Source organism: Melospiza georgiana, chromosome 4 (assembly GCF_028018845.1).
Source record: "Melospiza georgiana isolate bMelGeo1 chromosome 4, bMelGeo1.pri, whole genome shotgun sequence".
NCBI classification, from domain to species: Eukaryota; Metazoa; Chordata; class Aves; order Passeriformes; family Passerellidae; genus Melospiza; species Melospiza georgiana.
The window spans coordinates 65779210-65803193 of record NC_080433.1 but is presented as its reverse complement, the minus strand read 5'-3'; the positions used below and the strand labels follow the sequence as shown (position 1 = coordinate 65803193).

General features: G+C 41.0%; 2 protein-coding genes across 4 annotated transcripts; both read left to right on the top strand.

The window, feature by feature from the left end:
- The first annotated feature begins 1914 nt into the window (after window positions 1-1914).
- GTSE1 (G2 and S-phase expressed 1) lies at window positions 1915-12089 on the top strand. Of its 2 annotated transcripts, none has more exons than XM_058022768.1 (11): window positions 1915-1976; window positions 2559-2642; window positions 3325-3388; window positions 3465-4068; window positions 4919-5066; window positions 6156-6533; window positions 6817-6889; window positions 7364-7612; window positions 8778-8997; window positions 10602-10742; window positions 11690-12089. In XM_058022768.1, exons 2-11 carry the CDS (start codon window positions 2564-2566, stop codon window positions 11771-11773), a joined length of 2040 nt encoding a protein of 679 aa, XP_057878751.1. In that variant the 5' UTR covers window positions 1915-1976; window positions 2559-2563; the 3' UTR covers window positions 11774-12089. The 2 variants fall into 2 exon arrangements, with proteins under 2 accessions (XP_057878751.1, XP_057878752.1); XM_058022769.1 differs by lacking the exon at window positions 1915-1976 and adding an exon at window positions 2211-2365.
- Window positions 12090-12431: 342 nt separating this feature from the next.
- TRMU (tRNA mitochondrial 2-thiouridylase) lies at window positions 12432-23984 on the top strand. 2 transcript variants are annotated; one of them, XM_058022651.1, is made up of 11 exons: window positions 12432-13252; window positions 14004-14169; window positions 16316-16422; window positions 16970-17092; window positions 18204-18376; window positions 19323-19376; window positions 19904-19970; window positions 20742-20842; window positions 21871-22015; window positions 22248-22330; window positions 23478-23984. In XM_058022651.1, the coding sequence occupies exons 1-11, from the start codon at window positions 13171-13173 to the stop codon at window positions 23622-23624; spliced, it is 1248 nt and encodes a 415-aa protein (XP_057878634.1). In that variant the 5' UTR covers window positions 12432-13170; the 3' UTR covers window positions 23625-23984. The 2 variants fall into 2 exon arrangements, with proteins under 2 accessions (XP_057878634.1, XP_057878633.1); XM_058022650.1 differs by lacking the exon at window positions 12432-13252 and adding an exon at window positions 13457-13544.

Sequence of the window (23984 nt, the reverse complement as noted above, 5' to 3'; positions counted from 1 at the left end):
GAACAAGTAGAAAATTCTGATGTAAAATACTGGAAGACAGAAACTGTGACAATGAGGATTGACCTATTTTAGAAGCAACTGAGCTGGACAGTTCCCCATGACCTCTGCCAGCCAGGAGGGAGTCCCCAAGGGAGGGAGAAGTGTGAGGTGAGCATGTTAATACCCAGCAGAAACCTATTTGTCCCAGCCATTTACTGTGCATATTTGCCAATACATAGGGCACTTGCTGCATACTCAAGTCACATACATACTGCTTGTGGGGCTCCATGAAAGGTAAAAAAAATGACAAATGGTCGAGTGGAGAAAGGATATTCTCTAATCCTATCTATATGAAAATCTGCAGGTTATGATTAACTATTCTTATTCAGCTGATAAATTCCAGCTGGTTGATTTAGTCATCTAAAAATACTTAGAACAGAATACATCACTGGAACTCAATTTCTCATACCATGCATGCATGAAGAGAAAACCCTCTGCACTGCACACCATTAAATGTCAGAAGAAATGTGAAGAGTGGTGTTTTCCTAGTGTTTTTCGTGAACATGGTTCTACTTTTAAAATTATTCTAACAGTCAGGCTTGTGAAAGATGTGTATTTTATGATTGGCTTTTTACAAACATTAAAATGAATGTTATATGTGCTGTGTTAGAAAGTAATGCTGTATTAATTCTCTTAAGTAGTGTGTTAAATAAAGTTTTAGATTATAAAAATGTTACAATAGAAACTATGCTATGTAGGATACTTTTTTTAAACAAAGGACTTGCACTGAGATAGTAGCCACAGGACACCTAAATCTTTCACAGAAAAAGAATTTATTGCCCCATTATCAGGAGAAATGAACTCCTTCCTGCCTCGAAGACACTGTTAGGATTCAGAGGACGAAGCTGACACAGACCACACAGAATCCTGTGTTTGAGTGGAATTTATGCATCATGTATGAAGTATATGAATATGCAACAGGTTATTGCTTTTAAGGGTTAATCCTCTGTTAACGTGTGTCCTTTTTCGGGCTTGTGCTGCCCAGAAAAAGGTATCCAGATGTCTGTAACTCTTTGTTTCTATTGTCTCATATTGTCCTAATCCAAATTGTCCAAATTATTATTACTCCAATTGTATTACTATTTTAATAACCATTTTATTACTATTAAAGTTTTAAAATTAAAAAAAAAAAAGTGACTGACATTTTTCACAGGCTGTTTTTATGGGACTGATAATTAATAGTTTGTAGCTGGGACTGACATCCATGGATCTCATTATTCCTTATGCCAGTTTAGGATTAGCTATAAATCCCCTCCACAGCAGGGGATATCACAGAATCTGTTAGGCTGGAAAAGAGCTCTGAGTGCAACCTTTGAGCACCACCTGGACAACCAGACCTGGCACTGAGTGCCACATCCAGTCTTTCCTTGAACACGTGCAGGGTGATGGCTCCACCACCTGCCCAGGCAGCCCATTCCAATGTCTAGTCATGCTTGCTGTGATTAAATTCCTCTTATGTCCAAGCTCAACAGCCGTTTAGCTTCACTTCTAGCGTTAAAGACACGGGGACAACCACACACAGCAAAGGTGTCAAGGAAACCAAAGGCGTGGGCCCGGAGGAGGCCGCACGGCAGCCAGCGTGGCGCCTGTGCCCGGAGGCACAAAAGCACGGCCCCATGGCGAGACCTTCGGCAATGCCCACACCCTGCTCAGGCCGAGCCAGCACCGAGGCCGGCCAGGCAAGCCGGGCTGAGCCAGGACGACCCGCGGGGGCGATGCACCACGGCCAGGGCCCGTGCCAGAGGCGGGGACGGGACAGCAGAGCAGCCGTTGAGGGCCCCCGCTACCTACAAGTCCCAGAATGCACCGGAAGTGCTCGTGTATCCTTCGAACCGGCCAATGAGGGCGCGCGGGGCGCGTCACGTGAGCGGGGCGCGCTTTCCGAGTCGCGGCGGTGCGCGGCGCGGCTCGTGCGCGGCGGCGGTGAGGGGCGAGCGGTGAGCGCGGGGGGGACGGCGGCGGCGGAGGGGGAAAGCCCGGCTCGGGTCCGGCCCCAGAGCCCCAGCGCCGTGCCCGGGGGCCTCTCCCTGCTTCCCGTTCGCGGTCGGGGAAGGGGGGGACCTGTGCGAGCTCGGCTGAGGTGGGGCGTTGGGCGGTCGGTGGGATGGTGAACTGCGTGGCATCCCATAAGCCACCTTTGGGCGGTGCCCAGCGCCAGGACGAGTCCAGTGCTAAGTTAAACTAAACCACAGGAAGCTTCATTTCAGCGTGAATAGGAACGAGGGTGGGAGAGCACTGGAATAGGCTGCCCGGGGAAGTCATGAAGTCGCCCTCTCTGGAGATATTGCTAACCCACTTGGAGGCGTTCCTGTGTAACCCGATCCAGGTGACCCTGCCTTGATACGGGATTGGACTCTTCCAACCCTCACTATTCTGTGTGGCAGTCCCTAAATATGGGAGTCTTCAAAGGGAATGTTTACCTCCTCATTCATTCAGCAGTATCATCAAAGTCTGAGCGCCTGTTGTTCGGTTTTGGCGTTTTTTTAAACCTCTTGCATGTCTACTTGTATATTTTCCAGGTACCATGGAGGAAAAAAAAGAAATGTCAATAGATAGCCTGAGTCATTTGACTGAAGAAAAACTAGATATTTGCATGAGCAATGGTAGGTGGGGATCATATTGAGTTATTCTCTATGTGGTATATCCCCTGTTACAGGCTAAGCCAGCTCAGAGCAGTAGACATCCTCTGTCTGCCTTACATCATGCTGTGTGCTCACCTCCTTGGATGGGCTGCTGCTGCCCAGAAGCCTCCTGGGGAGCTTGTGGAGCATAGTGCTAAAACTTCTGTATTAGTGATAGATGTCACCAACCTCTCTTCTGTATATGTAATCTGAGCTCCTCCCTTATCCATCAGCTGCTGATTTATTTAGTGTATATATTAACTAATAAGAAAATTACCTTTCTTAATGACTCCTGCTGCTGTTCTGTGGTAACCTGAACGAGGAAAGTACTGATGGATGGGACACCTGCACTGTCACATAGCTCTAGATTACATGTTCTCACTTACTTTCATTGGAGGCTGCTGATAAGCTGCTTTCCATGTTGCTGTTACAGCTGCTTAGAAATTACCATTAAGCTGTTTCACAATATTTGCGCATCTCACAATTATGATCATATTCACAGTTGTACCTTAAATTTCTTGGGCCTAAAATATGTTTTCTTAAGTTTAACATTTTAAACTTGGTAGCTGAAGCTTTTTGCCAGCTGGCATCACTCACCAAATTGCCAAAGCATATGCAATCATTTTCATTGCAAATCCATGCTGTGACAAAATCCTTTTTACAGTTTCAGACCTTCCTCTTCTGACTGATGAAAAGTTTGATTTTGACCTTTCACTCTCTTCAACAAGGTAAGTTATGTAAGTACTGTAGACCCTCCTAAATGGACACATGCACGGTGCTGGCCTAAATTATTTTTCTTTGTAGTGGAAATGAAGATGAAGTTTTTGTTGGACCTGTGGGACACAAAGAAAGATGTATTGCTGCCAGTATTGAAGCAAAAAAGAGTGTGTCTGCTTTTGATGATAAACTCATGTGGAGCCCACTTCAAGGAGAGAAATTTGTGGAAATCTTCAAAGAAGCTCATTTGTTGGCACTGCAAATAGAGACTGGAAGCAAGGACAAGGAGACCAAAATAGGCCAATCAGAAGAACAGGAAAACAAGATTGTAGAAACATTTGTGGAGGACTCACAGTCAAAGCTGAAGATACTGAGAAACAAAAACATAGCACTAAGTCCCAGGCCCGTTAAACGGGAGACGTACTGTGTGCAGGGTAGCCCAGCATGTCAGCTGCCCCCTTGTTTTCAGAAGGCATCACAGAAACTCGTGTCAGATGGCCAAGTCCATGCTCTTCCTGCTCCTCCTAACAGAAGCCCTGTTAAAAGTTGTGTGTCTCCTACAAAAAATGCCAGTTTACCCCTGACAGAAGAGCAGGAAACCAAGGAAACAAATGCAAAAGCAATTGGCAAACTGCCAATGGCAAAGCCATCATCTGCTTCTGGAAAAAGCAATTTGTTGACAATTGACAAGGTAAAGTCAGGTTCTGGGCAATGTTTTCTTCAAGTGAAGTCTGTGTTTTATGAATATTTAATCTGTCTACAATCTTTTATTTTCAAAAGCAAACTTTAATCTCCTGGTGCTCTCTACCTCGTCCTTAGTCAGAAAATGTATATAGAACAAAAATGAGGCAGGTACTAAGGTATAATAACTGATTACTTTGTCTATTATGACAGTGTGGAGCATTTGCAAGTAAATTTCATTTGTGTTCTGGTTTTGTGAATGCTGTAATTCTTGGCTTCTCTTCTAACTGGTTTCTGACACTGCTGTGTTGCTGGTAAAATTACTACACTGTTACACTTCATGTGTAATTTTATACTTAATGTGTAAAAGTGGCTTTATTTAATCCTTGTCAATGGAAATGTATCCTGGGATAGCAAGGAAACAGTTGTGTTAGTGACCTTGTGAGCACAAATCACAGTCTTTTGATAGAATATCTTTTGGATTTTATTGCTCTACACTTTATAGCTTGGCCTCTGGTATGTATTACAGATTTTACTGAAGATAGGGTAGGGGCTTCTTAAGAACCATCACCTATAGAAATAACAGGACTCTGATATACTGCTGCCTAGGCTGACTCTTTTTATTCTCTAATTGCAAAACTGAGTTCATACTCAATTTTGTGGCAGGAATAAAAATAACTGTTTGCCTCCTAGATCTGATGTTTCTGTATAATAATCCAGATACAATGGTTTGTCTCTAAGAAAATTCACTTCTTAAAATGTAATCTGTGTTAAGGAGCTCCTCTAAAATTCACAAGTAAAAAGTAACAATACCAAGACAATGGCACAATAATGTCTTAAATGTTTTTCTTTTGATTCAGCCTGGCTTAAGGAAGATGACATATCTGAAATGTCCTCCTGTTGCCAGTGGTCTCACAAGGAAGACTACATCATCATCTTCATCATCAGTTTCCAGCATGAACTCAAGTCTTAATTCAAGTTTACCAATTTCTCCTATAGGCAAAAAAGGTAATTGCTCTTACTACAGATTTGTGCCACAAATCAATTTTGAAATAGCTGAGCATCTTCTGGACTTTGGATTTGGAAATGTTTTAATGGTATTCAGTACATTCAAGCACTAAGAAGTATTTTGTATGGAGAATTTTCTAGGCTAGCCCAGTAAATCCCTGTGGACTAGAGATAAATGTTAGACATCCATGATTTGTAGATTGACTAGATTCATACAAACCTGATGCCTGCATGTGAGCATCTGACACAGCTAGAAAGGAAGGAATTTTCTTTCCTTTATGCATGATCTCCTCTATTAGAGCCAAGAACGTCAGCTTCTGAATACTCTAAGCTTGTCTGACTGGAATTAAAAGAAAAAACAAAACCCCAAAACAACTGAAATTTGGAAGGAAATGGGGAGGCATTATTCCATGTTTCTGTAAGCCTAAATAAAGGCTGAGCTTTATTTACTCAAGCAGATGGGAAAAACATCTTTGGGGAGATAACACAGTCAAGAGGCTTGTATTGTGTTGAGACCATGAATTTGATATTTCAGTAAGCCTCAAAGGATCAGGAAAATAGTCTCCTAGAAGTACTGACAGATGTCAGGACTACAGTTCTTGTACATCTATCAAAATACCAAATTTGAGCAAATTTTTATTTTGCACCTTCTTTCTGGGAGAATAATAGCATATTATTAAAAGCTTAGTATGAACTATTTTATGCAATAGAACTGTCTAATCAAGATTCATCCTGTTAATGAAAGTAATCTACAGGTTGAAAGTAAGAACTTTACAGAAATCTACATAAGGGAACAGGGCCAGCTCTGCTGGGAGTAAATGCTGGAAGTGATTTGAATCTGCAAACTGTTCTGGCATTCCTTGAAGAATATTCTTTCATTTGATTGCAGTAATTAAGGAATTTGGTGAGAAAACTATAAAATAAGAATTTGAGGAATAGGAATAAATTTTCAGTAGTTGTATATATTCTCCTTAAACTTGAACTGGTTGAACCTGAATTTAAATGCTGTAAATTGCTGCTTTTCTTTCCTGTGTTAGTATAATTATTCTGCTTAGTCAAAAACTATAAAAGGACAACTTTCTATTTCAGGAAAGTCAAGCCTGCCATCAAAAGCTGGTGTGAATGGCTCTAAGCTTTCATCTGGTACAAGCAGGCTGGCCCTTGTCAGACCTACCACAGTGTCATCTCTGCAGGCTGCCAACACTGAGAAATTCAGGAAGCAAGTGAGATCAGCTAGTACTCCCAAAATATCTGGTGCCATAAGCCTGGCTAAATCTTCATCTTCTGCAGCATCATGTGAGGCTGCAGGCAGTGGGATTCGGAGACCAAGCTCTGTTTCCAGTCTGCAGCAGCTATGTCAGCAGAATAAAGATGGGACTTCAACAAAAGGAAGCCTGTGTCCAAAGCCCAAGGCTAGAGTTTTGTCTGCTTCCACAAGTCAAACCAAGGCTCCTGTGAAGACTCAAGGTAAGCACGTACTTTGTATGACCTTTGTAGAAGGTCGTACAACCTGCTTTTAACAACCAAAGTAGAAGAAGAAGGTCATACAACATCTGCTTTTAACAACCACAGTAGAAGACAAAGTCTTCTACTTTGGTTGTTAAAAGCAGATGTTACCTTGAAGGCTTGTTATTTGTTTCGTTACACTTCTGTCCACCTTTGGGAAGGAATTAGTATTTAACTGAAAGATAAATGCTATAAAATAAATAAATATGAATCTGATAGCAGCTAACAAAAATTTTCTCTTTAGATGCAACACCAAGCAAGTTGGCACCAAAAGCAGCACCATCTCTTGGATTAACATTTTGTGGCACACCTGGAAGGTAGGGCTTCACTGAAAATTGGGTGCACTGAGGCATCCTTCTTAGCATACAACATGGTTGGGTGTCACAACAGTCTTTTAAAAGTTCTAACCTCATTGTCTAGTGCTTTGAGACCTGCCAAGTTAGACATGTTGATTGGAACTGATTCTCCATGTCCATTCAAATTCAAAACTCCAGTAGAGTGGAATCCAGACACACCTATTGGAACTGATTTAAAACAAATCAAAACCCAAAACTAAACCAAATAACCCTCCCACTCTATTCAGAAGAGGTTTCTTTGCAGTGCTAAATAGACTGAAATAATTCATAAAAGAATTCTGATTGAGTAAAGCCCTTACTGTGCTGTAATTATCAACCTTAAGGTGACTACTGTTTCCTTACTGAGCGAAGGGAAATGGATTTCTGTAGTTTGGTAGAAAAGTGTTATTCATACACTTTCTAGAAGGTATTGGCTAAGGCCTGTTCCCCTTGCAGTGCCATGGCAGTCAGCACTCCTATGAAAGGCTCAGAAGATAAGGCCTTCCAGGGTTTTTGTTTTCCTGAGAGATCTGCCCCCATGACTCCAGCCAGCGTGAAGCGGTCTGGCCTGCCTACACCCGTCCGTCGGATCTCGGGGTTCCCAGCAGTGACTCCCAAAACTGTACCAAGAGTGCCAACTTCTCCACATGCTGCATCTCTTCAGCAGAGCTTCAGCTTTTCTGCCAAAAAGACTTTTACAGCTGGGTAAGACAGAAATTTTCATGTGTGAAATGAGTATTGTAGGCAAACTGCCTCTCGGTGAACTCTAGTGATGACTCTGGGGTTTCAAGGGCCTCTGCTAAATGTTAGAATAAACCATTTGAGCATACAAAAGCTGTTTAGGCCTAATAAAAACTTAAAACTTGTGACTGGTAAAATGATATAAGCCATACTGAGGTGAGTCAATATCTAACACTAAAGAATTACAGCTTTAATAGGAAATTATTTGTATTTCTCGGGCAAGGAAAAAATTTAAGACTTGTGTCCGATGCTCTGGTGTTTTTCTGCTGTTGCCTTCTGATGAAGGGAGACAGCTGATTAAAATGCATATTACTTTTAACTTTTGTTTTATATTGTTGCCAGTGGTCTGTAAAATGACACTTTTTAAAGCATCAGTCAAAAAGCCAAGGATTTTGTTGACTTGAACTTTATTTTCTGAGCAGTTTTACTTATATTTTAATTTTCTTTTATTTTTTTCTTTTATTTTTTTCTTTTTTTTTTTTTCTTTTTTTTAATGTAAAAGTAGTGTTGCCTTCTTCATATTATCCACCCAGCATCTTCTGACAAGGGCCATGTATACGTATGCAGGCCTGTTTTATGGCTGGTGGAGAGGAACTGAATTAAAATAGGAATAATTCATGATTCAGAAAACTGTGTCATGTTACTTAGGCCAAATGTGTCAAATAGTCTTTTCTCTCAAGGAAACAATTATTCTGTCTACAGTTACTTTATTATACTAATCAGATTACAGCCTCTGGTCCTCCAGCCAGTGTCAGCACCTCCTTTCAGCAGGGGCTGAAGTGGGTTGCTCAGTTATACACAAAATCAATGCCTCTTTGCTAGCTGTTCCAAGTTTAGAAAAAACCAAAAAAAATACATTGTGTGAAGTTTAGGCTGGATGGAAATGTCAAGTAAGATTAAATTCTTCATAATCCCTTTTTTTTTTGCATGGGTAGGCTATACTTTTTCTGCAGAATAAAGCATTTTGTATTTTGTGGGTAACTAGCATTTATTTGGATAAAAATATGGGAAGCCTTTTGGTCATTAAAGCTTGGGGTAAAAAAGGAGGCAATGAGGTTAGAAATTGGCTTTTCTGTCTTTAGTTAATGCTGATTAAAAACTTAGTTATCTGTGATACTCTTTTCCCTAGCTCTAAACAGAAACAAGAGAGTAAGACACAGACATCTTCGGAGGATGATACGTCTCCTCCAGCTGTGCTACCTCTTGTACTTGACTTCTCACCAGAGAAAACTGCTACAGAAGGAGCAGAAAATGCATTAAAAGAGGCAGAAGTACACAATGAGCTGGCTGAAGTACAAAATGAGCTGGCTGAAGTACAAAATGAGCTGGCTGAAGAGAAACAACCTGAGGTAAGAAATGAGTATATTTTCCTACAACACTACTAAGTAAAGTGCTTGATTTATTTCAAGACAAGGGATAAATAGGGAAACCACTTCAGTATACATGAGGTTAAAGTGTGTTAGAATAATGAAATAAGATATTCTGAGTTGGAAGGGACCCATCAGAATCATCAAGTCCAGCTCCCAGCCCTGCACAGGACACTCCAGGAATCACACTGAACACTTCCTGAATTGTCAGGCTGGTGCTGTGACCACTTCCCTGGGGAGCCTGTTCCAGTGCCCAGCCACCTTCTGAGTAAAATGCCTATTCCTGCTATCCAATCTAAACCTCCCCAACTCAGCCTCATGATGTTTCCTTAAGTCCTGTCACTGATCACGAGTATGAAGAGATTGGTACCTGCCCCTCTGCTTCCCCTTGTGAGGATGTTCAAGACCACAGTGAGGTCTCCCCTCATCTCCTCTTCTCCAGGCTGAACAGACCAAGTGCCCTCAGCTGCTCCTCATGAGGCTCCCCCCAGGCCCATCACCATCCTCACTGCCTTCCTCTGGATGCTCTCTGATAGCTCAGTATCTTTTTTTTACATTGTGGTGCCCAATTGGCTGTAACCATGTGCACCCTCCAGTGCCTGTATTTAGCACTGAACATCATATGCTCAGTATTTCCATTAAGTGTGTTCCCATCTCAGATGTACTGTCAAAAACTTGCAGATTGTATATTAAATTTCCACTTTTGGAAGAGTACTGTGAAATCCTTGTAGCTTCAGTTAGAAAAGTAGCGATGCAGGGCAGTTTGTGTTGCAGCCATAAAGCTCCTTCAGGGATTTAAAAAAACCCTCCAAACCCAAAACACTGCTGTAGCTTAATTCAGTCACCTAAAAGGAGTGTAAATCTGCATACAGTGAGTGAGGATTAAACCCCAAAGTCCATATAGCAGTGAACTTCAGTGCCAAGTAATAATTTCAGTGAACACTTCCCCTCTCTCAAGCATGTAGTGGCTTCATATTGAAAGCTGGCAATCCACAGACATTAAGAAGAAGGGGCTAAAGTTGTAGTTCTGAAATAGTAACCTGACAAAGTGGATATTGATTTACAAATACTGAGGTTTAGAATAATCTGTGGATTAATTCCTTGATGTTATTTTATCAGTATGTTCCCTGTTAGCTTACTTGGTGGCATAACTGTGTGTTTCAGAATTGCTTAGTACATGTATGGGGTAGTTAAACTGGACAAAAGGATAACTAGAGTGTGAAGCTGTAGAGAATGGTTTATATGGCTAAATAACATTACACAGTAATTGTAGTTAAATAATTTCAATATTAAAGGGTTACTAATCTTCTGTTTTAAATTTAACTATACTTTCAAGTGAAAAACTGTTTTATGCCCCAAGGGTTCTCTTTTGCTTTGCCTTACTGCATTTTCCCTGTGATGCTAGCCAGAGAGTAGGAGCTGAGGGTTTTACACTGTGTGCAATGAATCCTGCATGAAAGATACCAAGCTGTAAATTAAGCCTAATCTGTGATTATTAAAGCTGCATAAGCTAAATTGCTTGCCTCAATGCATATGAAGGAAACTTGCTGAACAGGGAGAAAACCTGATTTTTTTTTTTTAAAAAGGCTTTACTGCTGGATATTGGAGCAGACAAATCTCTCTCACACACTCCTGAATGTGAATGTAGACCTTTGATTGACCTTTCCAATACTCCTGAAGTGAGTAAGATTACTTCTGCAAAGCCTGTGTTATCTGGGCAGATAAAGGTAAGCTTTATTCACATCATCTGCTGCAAGTTATGTTAGCAGAAAAATGTCAATTGTCTGCAGAGCAGTTCCACAATACTGTAGGAATTATTTAATATTAGCTCAATATGATATACATAATTAGGTGCTCTTAAGAGAATGTCATATTTAAAAACAAACAATGTACTCTGAACTACAGCTCAGTAAGCAGTCTGCAAATAGGAAAAGGAGAAGGATGGAGAAAGAACTTAGGACTTAAAGCAGTTATAGAACAAAACTGTTCTGAAGCAGGAAGTGAATGTTGACTTCAGAGTTGGCATGCTTATTCTTGTTTCACCTTTCTTGCACATTTTCAGTCCTTAGCAGCAGCTCATTTTAGTCAAAAAAGAAGGAATGCCTCTCCTGTTTAGCTCCTCTCCTGAGTTGGAAGATGTGTGCTGTTTGAATCTGCTCTAAATTTTACAAGCATTTTTATGCATTAGTGCCTTGAAGGCAGATGCCTTTAGATCACTGTCAGATGAATGCTGGTAACTATGAGGATGCAGCCTTTGACAAAAGGTGTAGTTGGGCTCAGTTGAGTACCAGGCCCTTCAAATTTTGTAAAAAGAGGAATATTGCAGATCTCTGACTTTGGGGGGCACGTTCAGAGGAGTTCAGAAGTGCTGTGTCCTGGCTGGATGGCACTGTCACTACAATATGCATAGTTAGTGAAACTTAGAAAAGGCTTTGAGGTTTTTAAGGTAAGTATGGGCAATAACCACCTTTTGAGAATCTTGTGCTTGGCTAAAAATGAGTGTGTTTTTAAAAACCTGAACACAAAAGCTTGAGTGTGGTGCTTGTATTTGTCTTCTAGATATTACTAGGAACCCTAAACAAGAAAAGTACTTGAGAATAATAGAGATTATAGCTGCCAGTAGCTGTGCACAGCAGTTGACTACAATAGCTAAATGTTTCTGTTTTTCTTTCAGCTAATTGATTTGAGTTCTCCTCTTATCACTCTGAGCCCTGATGTAAACAAAGAAAATCTGGATTCCCCTCTGCTGAAGTTCTAAATTTGAACTGAAATGAAGAATTCTTAGCAACTGTGATCTTTGAAGTGGTTTTGGTGTTATTCCTCATTTGTTTAATTTTTTGAAGATGGCTGTAGATTGATGAACTGCATTTACAAAATAGAATTCTAACACTCTTGGATACAATCAGTCTGATAATGGTTTTATTCATGGATGTGCTGCAATGGATGTATTTAAACTATGCTGCTCTGAGGCAAAAAAATTGGAATTGTAATTCCAGTTTCTGAATCGGAAGCCTGCCTCCTTACTTCTTACATTGTCATTTGATTCCTCTGTGTACAACAAGCTTTAATTTAAAATAAAGGAGTTGTTTACTAAACCTGTATAAAATAGCAACTTTTTATTGCGTGCTTTGGGTAGACTTTTCTAGTGTTTCACTAACAAATGCTAATATGTAGGTAGAAACTACTGGACTTCAGGTTGGTGTAGCAAGTTTGGAAACAAACATTTTAGTATTGAAAGCCAGTAGAATAAATCAACAGCAAGGAGAAGATAACAGCTTGTTACTGTTATAAAAAAGAAGCTTGACTAGGCCAATATTCAAGCAGCAATCAATTTATTAATTAATATGGTAAAGTATCAGCAATACAGTGCTGGGTACAGTGGGGGAAGTTTTCCCTCCAACTGCACACCGATAGTTGGGGCTTACAGGTATTTATAGGGGTACTCATAAGCTTTCTCAGCAGTTTCTGTTCCCAATTTTTACTCATCAGCAGTTTCCATTCCAAATTTTTATGTCACAATTCTATACACTCTTGTGGTTTAGTTTTTTTCAGGATGTACATCCCGAAAGGAGTATCCCAGGTAGTGGTGGTCTGGTTTCTGAAAGAAGGAAGGAGTATTTCATCTGGTGAAGTCCAGTTTCCAGATGTGGGTCCACCTTTTGATTGCAAGGACTATAAATCTCATAACAGTGATGTCCAAGGTGGTCAAACCTATTAGTCCTTGAGTTGATGTCCATCTTCTTTTCTCAAGCTGCATGTTTCCTTTTTATATATTCTAAAGCTATAGTTTCAAAAGATCCTTACTACAAGCAATATTCTAAAATTACACTTCAAAAGGTTATTATTGCAAAACTCTTTAAGGCTTACAAGCAGAAAGTTCCTGTCAAAAAGCAACATCCTTAAAGCTTTAAGTCAAATGCTCCTAAATCAACTTCAGACAGATAAAGGTTAATTGCAAATAGGTTCAAAGGCCTTCTTCCATGCTTTATTTTTCTCAGTTGTTATTAGAATTCGCCTTTATAACTGTCCCATGGTGAGTTTGCACACATATTACAATCACAAATACACACATTGCCTGTATGTACCTGACACGAAACACAGCTTTGTATTTCACATTACAGCCAGATGCTTTAGTCGTAGCTGCCCCCAGCTGGGATGAACTGGCTTATTCAGGGAAACGGACATGAAGCAATCAAAGGGAGATATTTTCCTCTGGGTTTTCCTTTGTCTGACTCCGGTGCGGCTCCGGGCAGCGGGAGGGGCCGGGCCGGGGACATGCGGGTTGCGGGTGGCCCGGCGGGGGCCGAGGTGTCGCGGCCTCCACGTCCCGGCGCGCTCCCCGCGGCCCGCCCTGCCCTGCCCTGCTCTGCCCGGCCCGGCCGTGCCCGTGGCGGCGCGCAGGCGCAGTGGGGCGCGGGGCGGGCGGCAGGGCGGCGGGGCGATGCTGGCGGCCCGGGCGCGCCGCGTGGCCTGCGCCGTGTCCGGCGGCGTGGACAGCGCCGTGGCCGCGCTGCTGCTGCGCCGCCGAGGTGCGGGCCGGGGCCGGGGCCGGGGCCGGGGCCGGGGCCGGGCGGAGGGAGCGGGGGCGGTGGGGCTCGGGCCGTGCTGCGGGGCCCGCGCCTCCCCTCCGGGTCCCCGCGCAGCCCGGTCCGGCCGCCTCCCCGCGCTCGGCCGCCCCTCGGGCCGGTGGAGCGGCCCCAGGCCGGGCAGGGCAGCGCGGAGAGCCGGGCACTGCGGGGGCGGCAGAACGGCCCGAAAGAGCGGGCGGGAGATGGGATTTAGCGGGGCCTGAGGTTGCTGTCAGAGCTTGGATTAGCTATTACCGAGAGCAAAAACCGGCTGTGCAGTAACCGTACTGTAAAACGTAGCACAGGGCTGCTCACGTCTTTGGTAAGATGCAGTTACTAAAGCCATTCTTGAGGAACACTGACTTTATGTCCAGGCTGTAAGAACTTCACTTTCTAAGTCATCTTGCCGTCATTTCATAGGCTACCAGGTGACAGGGGTGTTTATGAAGAACTGGGACCCTCTGGACGAGCAGGGAGCTTGCTCCGTTGACAAAGATTGTGAAGATGCTTACCGGGTGTGCCAGAAGCTTGATATCCCCTTTCACCAGGTTTCCTACGTGAAGGAATACTGGAATGAAGTATTCAGGTAGAAACACATTTACAATAGCTGCTCCTTCAATATATTGTGGTATATAATATACTTATATATATGTGGGATTGTGTTACAATGAAAAGGAAGAATGGACAGATAATGAGCAATGGCAATTCATTGCAGTTTTATCAATGCTAAGAGAAAGCCCTGAAGTCTGTTAAATATTGAGGGATTTTTTTTTCTCTTTTTTGTATTTAAGGTCAGAATTTATATTTTGCTTTTAATATGTTGTTTTTTTAGTTAGTAAGAGATTTCTGCTTGTGTGAGTGTTTAGCAATTGCTTTGTTGCTGCTTTTCTTCAGCTGCTGATGTACTGGCTCAACCTTACTGCAACTTGAAAAAAAAATTATTTAATGGGGTACTGTTATTGTCACTGTGTGTGTAACTTATTCAGTGCATTTTACATAATGTGTGCTGAATCCAGTTTAACACAAAATGATTGTGACCTAGCCTTGCTTCTTTAAATTAGAACAAATCTGAAACTATTCTCTAAAGAGGGTGCTCAGATTTTCTGTGAATTTGTTGCACTTTAGGCAAGGTTCTACATAGGAAAAGCTGAGAGATTTTATGGAAGGTAGGACAAGAAGGGACACGTTGGTATAACAGCATAATTTATCTTTATGTACTGGACAAAAGTACATAAAATTTTTTCCCTGATCTTCATCATCCCCCTTTAAGTAGTGCTGTTATTACCTTACCTGAAACTGAGGAATAACCTGGTCATACTGCATATTGAAATGACATCAAGCTGAGCACCAAACTTTTGCACAGTTAGTGAAGAAAACAGCAAAACAGCTCTTTTCTGGGAAAGTTCACTCCATTTTTCCCTTTTTGGTGTAAGGGAATGAATAAGTGCTACAAAACTTTTTGGGGTGTGTTAGTAAGTACAGTGTTTCCTAACACTCTGTTACAAGTGTCTTAGTTTGTTTCAGAATCCTTTTTTCTTTCCTGTCATCACTGATCTTAAATTTACTCCTCCTCTGGATCTCTCTTTAATGAGTTACTCACCATAAAGCATCTTTTATCACGAGGACTGTTCCAGGTCTCGTCTTTCCCATGGTTTATGCAAAGCCTGTGTCAGTTCATTCTGTCAGAGAGATCCAGTAGACATTGCCTTCATTGCCCCTTCTCTGGCTCTGTGCTTTACCAGAAGCTCTGAATTGCTGTGAGGGTGGCTTTGGGGTGAGTCCTTTGCAGAACTCCTGGGGTACAATAAGAGTCAGGTGTGAGGCAGCTCTGGGTAGACCCAGGTGATTTAATTATTAGTATGAGTTGTTGAATTCAGAACTTTTAAAAGGGAGTTAGAGCATGTTGCTTTATTTTCTATTTTTTAATGTAGTGTCACATGGTAAAGAAGAATGAATTGATTCTGTTTCAGATGAGAAAAGTAAAGCCAAATAATAGGATTGCTGTTGTTCTTTTAAATCCAGTCTGTGCCCTCAGTTCTTCTTGAGTGCAGTGGCTGCTGACAACAACCTGGCAAACAAAATGAGGCAGTGATAAGGCCTTTTGATATCTCAGGGTAGCATTGTATGCTGGTTTAATTTCATTAGTTATTATTTCAGTGTTTTCTAAGTAATTATGCAGCAACACACAACATAACATATGCAGCAACTACAACATAACTTCAAGAAACGTAGAATTTCTAGAAGGGGGAAAAAAAAGGGACAGAAAAAAGTGTCTAAAATTAGGCCCCATGAATGACTGCTTGTGGTGACATTATTGCAGCTGAAGTTACTGTCTGTTCAGCTGAGACTGTCCTGGTGTGTACCACCAAAGTGTCCCACTGAACAAATAAATAGGGTTGTTTAATTCTGAGGGTAAGTAATCCCTGAGAGATGAGTATTATACATGCAGTGGACAGCCCCATCTGTCCAGAGGGAATATTAATTTGATAAAGCAGGGTTACAAGATTGTAAGTGATAATTTGACCCTGTCCTCAGTGCACTTTGTAGAAAATCTTCCAAACATTGTTTTTTTGCACAGCAAAATCTAATGGATATTTTATTTCTGACATAAAATGTTTATGGCGACTGAGTCTTCTCTGGGACTGAGATTCAGCTTCTCATATTTGAACACTGTCCAATTTCTGATGGTATGATGTATGTTAATGATTCTGATTTAAGTCTTTATTTTACAGTGACCTCTTAAAAGAGTATGAATTGGGAAGGACACCTAATCCTGATATTTTGTGTAACAAGCACATCAAATTCAACTACTTCCTGCATTATGCTATGGATAACCTTGGTAAGGCATTTTCAAGTGTGTCAGTACAGAGTGTGTGCCATGGAAATGCTTAAAGGAAACAAACTCTTTAAAAGGTGGGGAAATACATGACTTCATGTGCATGCCTAACTCATATCTCTGTAGGAGTGTGTCAGTCATTGCAAAGTATTTGGTTTTAAGGTTGCTTTTACATAAAGAATCATAGAATGGCTCAGGTTGGGAGGGAGCTTTAAAGGTCATCTAGTCAGCTCCCCTGCCCTGGGCAGGGACATCTTCCACTGATTAGGTTGCTCATATGTAGGAACAGATTTATTTCAGGGGCATGCATTGACCTGACCATTAAGTTTTACATTCTTAGGTGGTCCTTAAAGTACAAAAGCACAAGTGCTGGCATGCTGGTGAATAGTTTGCATTATTTAAATAGCGGGAGTATGATTATTGTCAGTATAAGACTTCTCTTTAGGTTTTCTTCTTTCATTGCTTTCTGCTTGTTTTACTGTGTGTTTGCAATTGTGTTTTGAACTGTGATTTTCAAGTTTGTGCCTTTATGTTCTGTCTTTCCTTATAGGAGCAGATGCAATTGCTACTGGGCATTATGCCAGGACCTCACTGGAGGATGAGGAAGTGTTTCAACAGAAACATACTAAAAGACCACAGAAGCTTTTCAGAAACCGTTTTGAAGTTAGAAATAGTAAGTTGTGTCTTCATTTAGTGTTTTGTCCTACATATGAAAGAGAAATGTAAACTGTATTTGGTACATACATACAGAATCAGGGATGTTTGTGACCTTACACACAATGGTTACCAATTAAACCTCAGCCTTTGTAGATGATTGTTTGTGCTAAACAAGGGTGTTTATATTACTGAAAATGACCCTGGCTTGTCAAGCATTACATTTTCTTGTTTTAAGAGTCAGATGAATGTCTGATACATGGTGAGAAGCATGCTATACCCAAAGGGAAAAAAACTTGTAAACTAAAGCTGTGCAAAGCTGCCACAGTTATGATTTTACATTAGAGATTCCCTGCTTTCATTTGTCCACCCCTGGACTTAAAGGGGTTTATTTCTTTCTTTGTTTCAATTTTATTTCTGGAAAGTTGAAGTGGCCCCAGCTGGACCTATGGTCTGTACGTGTGCCAGACTGTGGTTTGCAGATCTTGTGTGCTGTGTTGGGCTTCCTTGCCCCATGACTGAGATTTTGTATCACCAGCTGTAACTGAACTATTGGCCTCCAGTTTGTGTTTGAGTCCAGAAACACATAAATAGTGTTTGTAAAACAGCAGAGCTATTAATTTTAAAGAGAGGGGACAGAACGTGATTGAAAAACTGTACCAATTCTATTTCATCTGGGTAATCAGGAGATTTCATCTATTGTAAAGAAAAAGGTGAGACTCTCATCTCTGGGCATTGGTAATAACTCCACTGATTGTTCAAATCATTGATTTCTAGTAGGGTGATTTCAGAGCAAAACAGTGTTTTTCTGAAGAGCAGTACATTCCAAGGTATTTGAATCTTCATTCTCTGTTTCACAGGAAATGTGAAAGTTGTTTCTGTTTTTTTCTATTGTCAATGTCCTTGCCAGGGATACATGCACTATTGAAATAGATGAGGCAGTGTAAGTCTTTGTGGGATTCTGCATAGTACAAAATCTTCTTGATCTTTTTAGTGATAAGAAAATATCCAAGTGTTTTTATTAACATGTATTTGAAAATAATAAATCAGAAATGTTGATTATCAAACAAAATCAATTTGAGCTAGTAATAGTAGTTATGTTGAGATGCCTTATGTGTTTCACTTTGCAGCTGTGAAACTCCTTCAAGGGGCTGACCTCTTTAAGGACCAGACCTTCTTTCTAAGTCAGATTTCACAGGATGCTTTGAAGAAAACCATCTTCCCTTTAGGGGATTTAACAAAAACTTTTGTAAAGAAGATAGCAGCAGAACATGACCTTCACCATGTGCTAAAGAAAAAAGAGGCATGGTAACACTTAACACTTTTATTTGTATTTCTCTCTAAAACAACTTTCTTGAACTTTTTGAACTTTAACCTCGGACAACCCATCCATTTCTGATGAAAAAGAATAATGTAATGGGTTGGGAAGCATTTTTCATAGCTGGCTACTTCCTTAAAAGTACTTTAGGAGCTTGTGGTTAGTTGTGTATTTTAGCTTGCAGGTATTTTGTCTGCTGTTGTATCTCAGAAGAATGAAGGTGAAGGTGAATGTGTAGGGTGCTATGAGCCTAAAGAAAAACATCCTCTGTCACAGCAAGGGAGAAGCTTTTTTTATTCTCCATAGCTTTTAAGAGCTTCTTCACTTAAAATTATTTCTCAATATGTCTTTAGAAATTGGATCATACTGTTTGTCTACATTTACTCTTTAAAAAAAAAGAGTTATGTTTCTCTGAGAGCTAAGACTTCATGAGTTGATCTTAAAAGCTGTAATGCAGGCAGTAATTATGTTGCTGATGCTGCCTTGATTGCTTTTCATGTTTATTATTCAGCCTCAGTAAATGAGTGAGTGAAGAATGTCAGCAGTAACTGGAAGGAAGAGAAAAGCCTGTTTGGTTCTGAAAGTGGTTTTTTTCAAGAGCTGGACCATCATTGTATCATTTTGTTACTTTTGTACTTTAATGTGAAAGAGACATCTGTTTTAAAATACATACAACCTAGTCACCAAGGTTAATGTATTTATTGAACAGATGTTATATTTCCTATTATTCCTCTTACTTCTTACAGCTCTCACTGATTCTGTATAGAATGTTTGCCTGTGTTGCAGAAGATGTTGTGGATTTGTTTATGAGATGCCTGGGATAGTTTGGGATACACGGGAGGGGAAAAAAATCTTGGACAAATTATTAATAGATATTATTTCAAATATTTTTCTCTGCTTTTGTGTATTCAACTCCATGTTTCTTTTTCAGAGTATGGGGGTCTGTTTCATTGGTGAAAGAAACTTTGAAAATTTCCTTCTTGAGGTAAGCAACACTAAATCTCTTGACAATCTTTGTTTTGTTCTGGTGTTCAGTTTTTAAAAGACTGTCTATAGAAAAATCTCAAGCAGCTTGTGACCCACTCTAAGTAGCAGTGTCCCACCTCCCTTTGCAGCCACAAGCCTAGTTAAAAACTGACACCCACAGCCTCTTGGAAGCATCTTGCCCCTCTACCAGCTGTCACTCATTTTCTGGAGCACAAGAAGTGAACTGCAGTCCTGTGCCTGCCGGGCTCTGACAAATGGTTGGAATGTGAGAGGGACAAAGTGCTGGGTCCTGCTGCTCCTGACATATGTGATGGTAGGGGAAGTGAAGCCTGGAATTGCTGCTCGTAGGGACTGCCCTTCCTGCGTGTCTCTGAGAGCAGCATCAAGGAGTCAGTAAGCTGCTTGGGCAGAGTTTGCTTCTTGAGGAGTTGTTTTTCAGCTTTGAGAGAATATAGTGACAGAATCTGAAATATGCTATGAGGTTTTTTTGGGCTGTCTCGTGACTTACCTCTTCCTCTTTGTTAGTATTTGGAACCTCAGCCTGGTAACTTTGTTTCCATTGAAGATAAGAAGGTGATGGGAAGACACAAAGGTAATTGGCTAACCCACCTTCATAACTTAATTTTAGATAAATGGAACAATACCACTTCTATTTGGAGGGACAAATTTTGGGAAATCCCAAAGGAGCCTACAGGTTTTTACTCAGTTTGTTAAATCTTGGAAAATTTGCTGTATACAACAGTGGAGCCTTGATCTATAACTGATTCTTGGATATTTGTTCCATATTGCAAGAAAGTAAATAATTATTAGGGTTACTCTTTTGATACTGAGTATTTGTTATTTTAATACCAAGAGACCATTGTTCACTTAATCCCTTCAAAATGAATGTGCTTCAGTTCCATATTCTTTAGTACCTAAATTTTGCAGAAGAATATGCACCTCAGGGGTGCACAGGAGGACCTCATCAAACATGGACACCTTAACTTTTCCTTTTCTCCTGTTTGTTCTTCCTTTGCTGTCCTCAATTCAAGCTGCCAGAACTGAGTTCTTCTCCCCAGTAATTTATGATAACAGGATGTTATACAGGTACATAAAAGTGAGGGAGACTTGTGAGACTGAATGGTAGATAACCCACAAATTGAAACTGAAATAAATAAAGTTGTAATCTTTAGTTTGCATTTCAGGTACAGATGAAATTTTAAGTAAATGTTAGTTTAGTTTGTGGCTGGCCCTCTTCTCTAAGACAGCTTGGTTTGTTATTCTTTGTTTGGTGGTAAAGTTTTGGGGAAATGATTTTAATGTGTCATTCTGAGAGTAAAAGATGAAAAGTTGCTAGCAGCATTCCATTTTCATATTTCTTTAGGTTGGTTCCTCTTCACAATAGGCCAGAGGGCTCGGCTGGCAGGGCTCAAGGATGCTTGGTTTGTTGTAGACAAAGATGTCAGCACTGGAGATGTCTTTGTGGTGAGTTAATTAACACTGGCTTTGCAAATGACTAATGCATGCATTTTGTGACTGCTGCTGTATGGAACATGGCCTAACTTGGGCAGAATTCTTGGCTTTCCTTTGGGGAAAACAAGAACCAACTAGCCTAGCATCAGCAGATGTGAAACATCTTTTCCAAACAGGCTTTTCATGAGCACCAAATTGTTTTAGATTTTGGCATAGAGCTTTTCAAAGCAAAGGGCAAATACTGAAAAGAATCAGCGAATCTCTGAACTCTCATTTTCTACTCTAACGCATGAGGGTTTTATCTTAGTTATTATGGTGTGGTTTATAAAATGTCTATTACCATGGTTTGTGATATATTGCTGCTTTGTTTTTCTAGTCAAAGAATGAGGAGTCAGTGACACAGTTTTATAATTTTGAAAACTGAGGCAGAGCATATATGATAAATAATAAATAATTGGTATGTTAATGGCTAATCATATGAGGTGATGCAGAGTTCTGCAGCTTGCTAGCATTGATAATGTTGCTTCCTGTTCATGCAGTTGTTATGCTTCCTGGATACTGATGTGATTATAATGAGGTGTTCTGCTACTTGTTGATGTGCTAGTGCAGGGGACCATAATCAAATGAGAATTGAGATGAAACAGACAGGAGCACTAAGAAAAATTTTAACTGCAGCAAGTTTGTGAAAGGCAAAGCCTTTGCTGGGGAGGTGTTCATTTGGGAAATTGGAGAAGAGGGAGGCAGCATCTTGTTGAGACAGGATAAAGAAGTTCAGATTTCTGAACTCAGCCTGAAGAAGGCAGAAATGCAATTGGAGGGAAGAGCATACAAGAAGAGAGACTGACTCTGAGGAGCAGGAGACTGACAAATAATTCAGGCTTGCTTTAGCCTAATTTAAGTGCTGATAAGTGTTTGCTTTCTTGCTCATGTTGCCTTCACTTTGCTATGGCTTGATGCTTATTCTGCATCACTTTCCAAGTCACATGCTCTTTGGCAGAACCATCAGTAATAAATAAATAAATGAATGGATGTGTTTTAAGGCACCATCACGAGATCACCCCGCCCTGTACAGAGACCTGCTGCGGACAAACCGCGTGCACTGGATCGCAGAGGAGCCGCCGGCAGAGCTGGTCAGGGAGAAGATGATGGAATGTCATTTCAGATTTCGGCACCAGATGGCACTGGGTAGTCAAACCTTCTTTTCCTTTTGTCTTAGTCTGTGAAACTCTGGTAGTGTGTTTGTGTAGTTCTGCAGCAATAGTGGATTGGCTTTGGCTTGGCCTTCCTGTTTCTGCAGTGTCTCACAAAACAATTCTGTACAGTAGTATCATTACTTAGATCTGTTTAGCCTTGGTTTTCCTTCTTTAATGTAAACATAATGGTTAACTGTCAAGTGTTTGATCATTTTCTGCTCTAGTGCCTTGTGTCCTGACTCTAAACCAAGATGGGAGTGTGTGGGTAACACTAGTGAAGCCAGCAAGAGCTATCACACCTGGACAGGTGAGTTATTAGAAGTACTTTTCCTTCCATTTTTGTGCCTTACCTTATCTGGCTAATAAATCAGAGTACCTTTTTTATTAGCTGGAGCAAAGTAATTAATTTATTTGCATGTGAGTGGTTAGCTCTATTTTGACTGTTTATCAGCTGTTTTAAGGGAGATTGTTTCTAGTTTCAAAGGATCTGTTGTTATCGGTATAGCCTAAGATGCTTACAAGTTTTAGAAATACATAGAAGCATCCCTGGTAATCAGTTGTATGTGCAGAAATTGAAGCTGTTGTTCTTTGCAAGAAATAGATTTTGAAAGGCATTAGTTTGGTAATTGCCTGCTTAATCTGGGTTCAGTGTTCAAACCTGTGTAGTGAGACTCTGTCTGGTGAATTCAGTTGTCCCAGACAGAGCTGAGAGGAGGTGCTGTCCCTAAAAGGGATGCCTTTAACACTGTCAATATACAGATCCTCCATCACATTCCAGCACCCTGGCTCTCAAGCATTCCCTGCATCCCTTCTCCCAGCATACATTCCACCCACCCTCCCCAATACTTGGGGGCCTGTGGAACATATCAGGAGGGAAAACACCTGAGAAGAATCCAGGCAGAGCTTGTGGGAGGCATGAGAATCCCCCGAGTGCCAGGAGCTGCTGAGCCTGTAGCCAGGCTCTTACTGCCAGGGAGTGAGACAGGGCAGGAGGGCTGGGCTCCCCTCTCCTGCAGGAACCTGCTGAGCACATCAGGGAGCTCCAGGTACCTCCTTGGGCTGCTGCCATAGTCCTTAGCCCCCTTCATGTTTTACCAAGTGCCACCACAGTTTTTTGGGAAAAAATAAAGTGAAGGCACAGATGATGTTACATATGTCATCTTTGAAATGGAAACTTTCCAGCACAATCCACTCTGCCTCAGTGACTGAAGAGTTTTGAGATACCCTTGTAGAAGTTCATGATGAAATTTCCACCAACATGTTTATAAATTTACACTCGTGAGCCTACAAATCCTCTGTAATTGGGGGATTTTTGTTTGTTTCAGGGTTTTTTTTTAAGATTTAGACAGAACAGATAAAAATTGCTCACTGTCCAGCAGGTCTTGCACAGCCTGAAGTTGCTCACTGTGGTTTTTGCAGCTGCTAAAAAGACTCTCCCTGTGTTTATCTCCTAGTTTGCTGTGTTCTACAAGGGAGATGAGTGCCTGGGCAGTGGGAAGATCCTGAGGATGGGCCCATCAGTGTATACCTTGCAACAGGGCAAAAACCGAGAGGAGAGCCCCAAGAAGGAGGAGATTGACAAAATAGAACCAGCAACATGACACCTGGGATTGTCTATTGAAGGACTTTGGAGAATTTGCTGCCTGAGAACAATAAAAACTATAATAAATGTGGTTCATAAGGCCAGTTAAGCAGAGAGTCCCAGCTCTTGACTGTTAGCACTGAAGGAGTTTAAAGCTAAAGCCAGTTTGGTGCAATTCTGCTGGACTGTATGGTGCTGTTTATATTAATATGTATCAAGGGATGTCCTAAGGTGTTCTGTAATAGCAGTAACACATACAGGAATTTTAACACAAAAATCATGGCTGAAATAATAAATCTATCTCTCCTGTGTAAGTGAAATGCTTTCTTTTCCCTTACTTAAAGGTACCTATCCTTAGTAAAGTACTTATGTTATTTTA

Bases quoted from the DNA above. Each gene is read 5' to 3' on its own strand.
- GTSE1 (XM_058022768.1), top strand. From the start codon at position 2,564: ATGGAGGAAAAAAAAGAAATGTCAATAGATAGCCTGAGTCATTTGACT. The intron at 3,389-3,464 runs GTAAGTTATGTA...TTTTCTTTGTAG, and splicing joins CTTTCACTCTCTTCAACAAG to TGGAAATGAAGATGAAGTTT. The intron at 5,067-6,155 runs GTAATTGCTCTT...TTTCTATTTCAG, and splicing joins TTCTCCTATAGGCAAAAAAG to GAAAGTCAAGCCTGCCATCA.
- TRMU (XM_058022650.1), top strand. From the start codon at position 13,457: ATGCTGGCGGCCCGGGCGCGCCGCGTGGCCTGCGCCGTGTCCGGCGGC. The intron at 19,377-19,903 runs GTAAGCAACACT...CCTCTTTGTTAG, and splicing joins TTGAAAATTTCCTTCTTGAG to TATTTGGAACCTCAGCCTGG. The intron at 22,331-23,477 runs GTGAGTTATTAG...TTTATCTCCTAG, and splicing joins GAGCTATCACACCTGGACAG to TTTGCTGTGTTCTACAAGGG.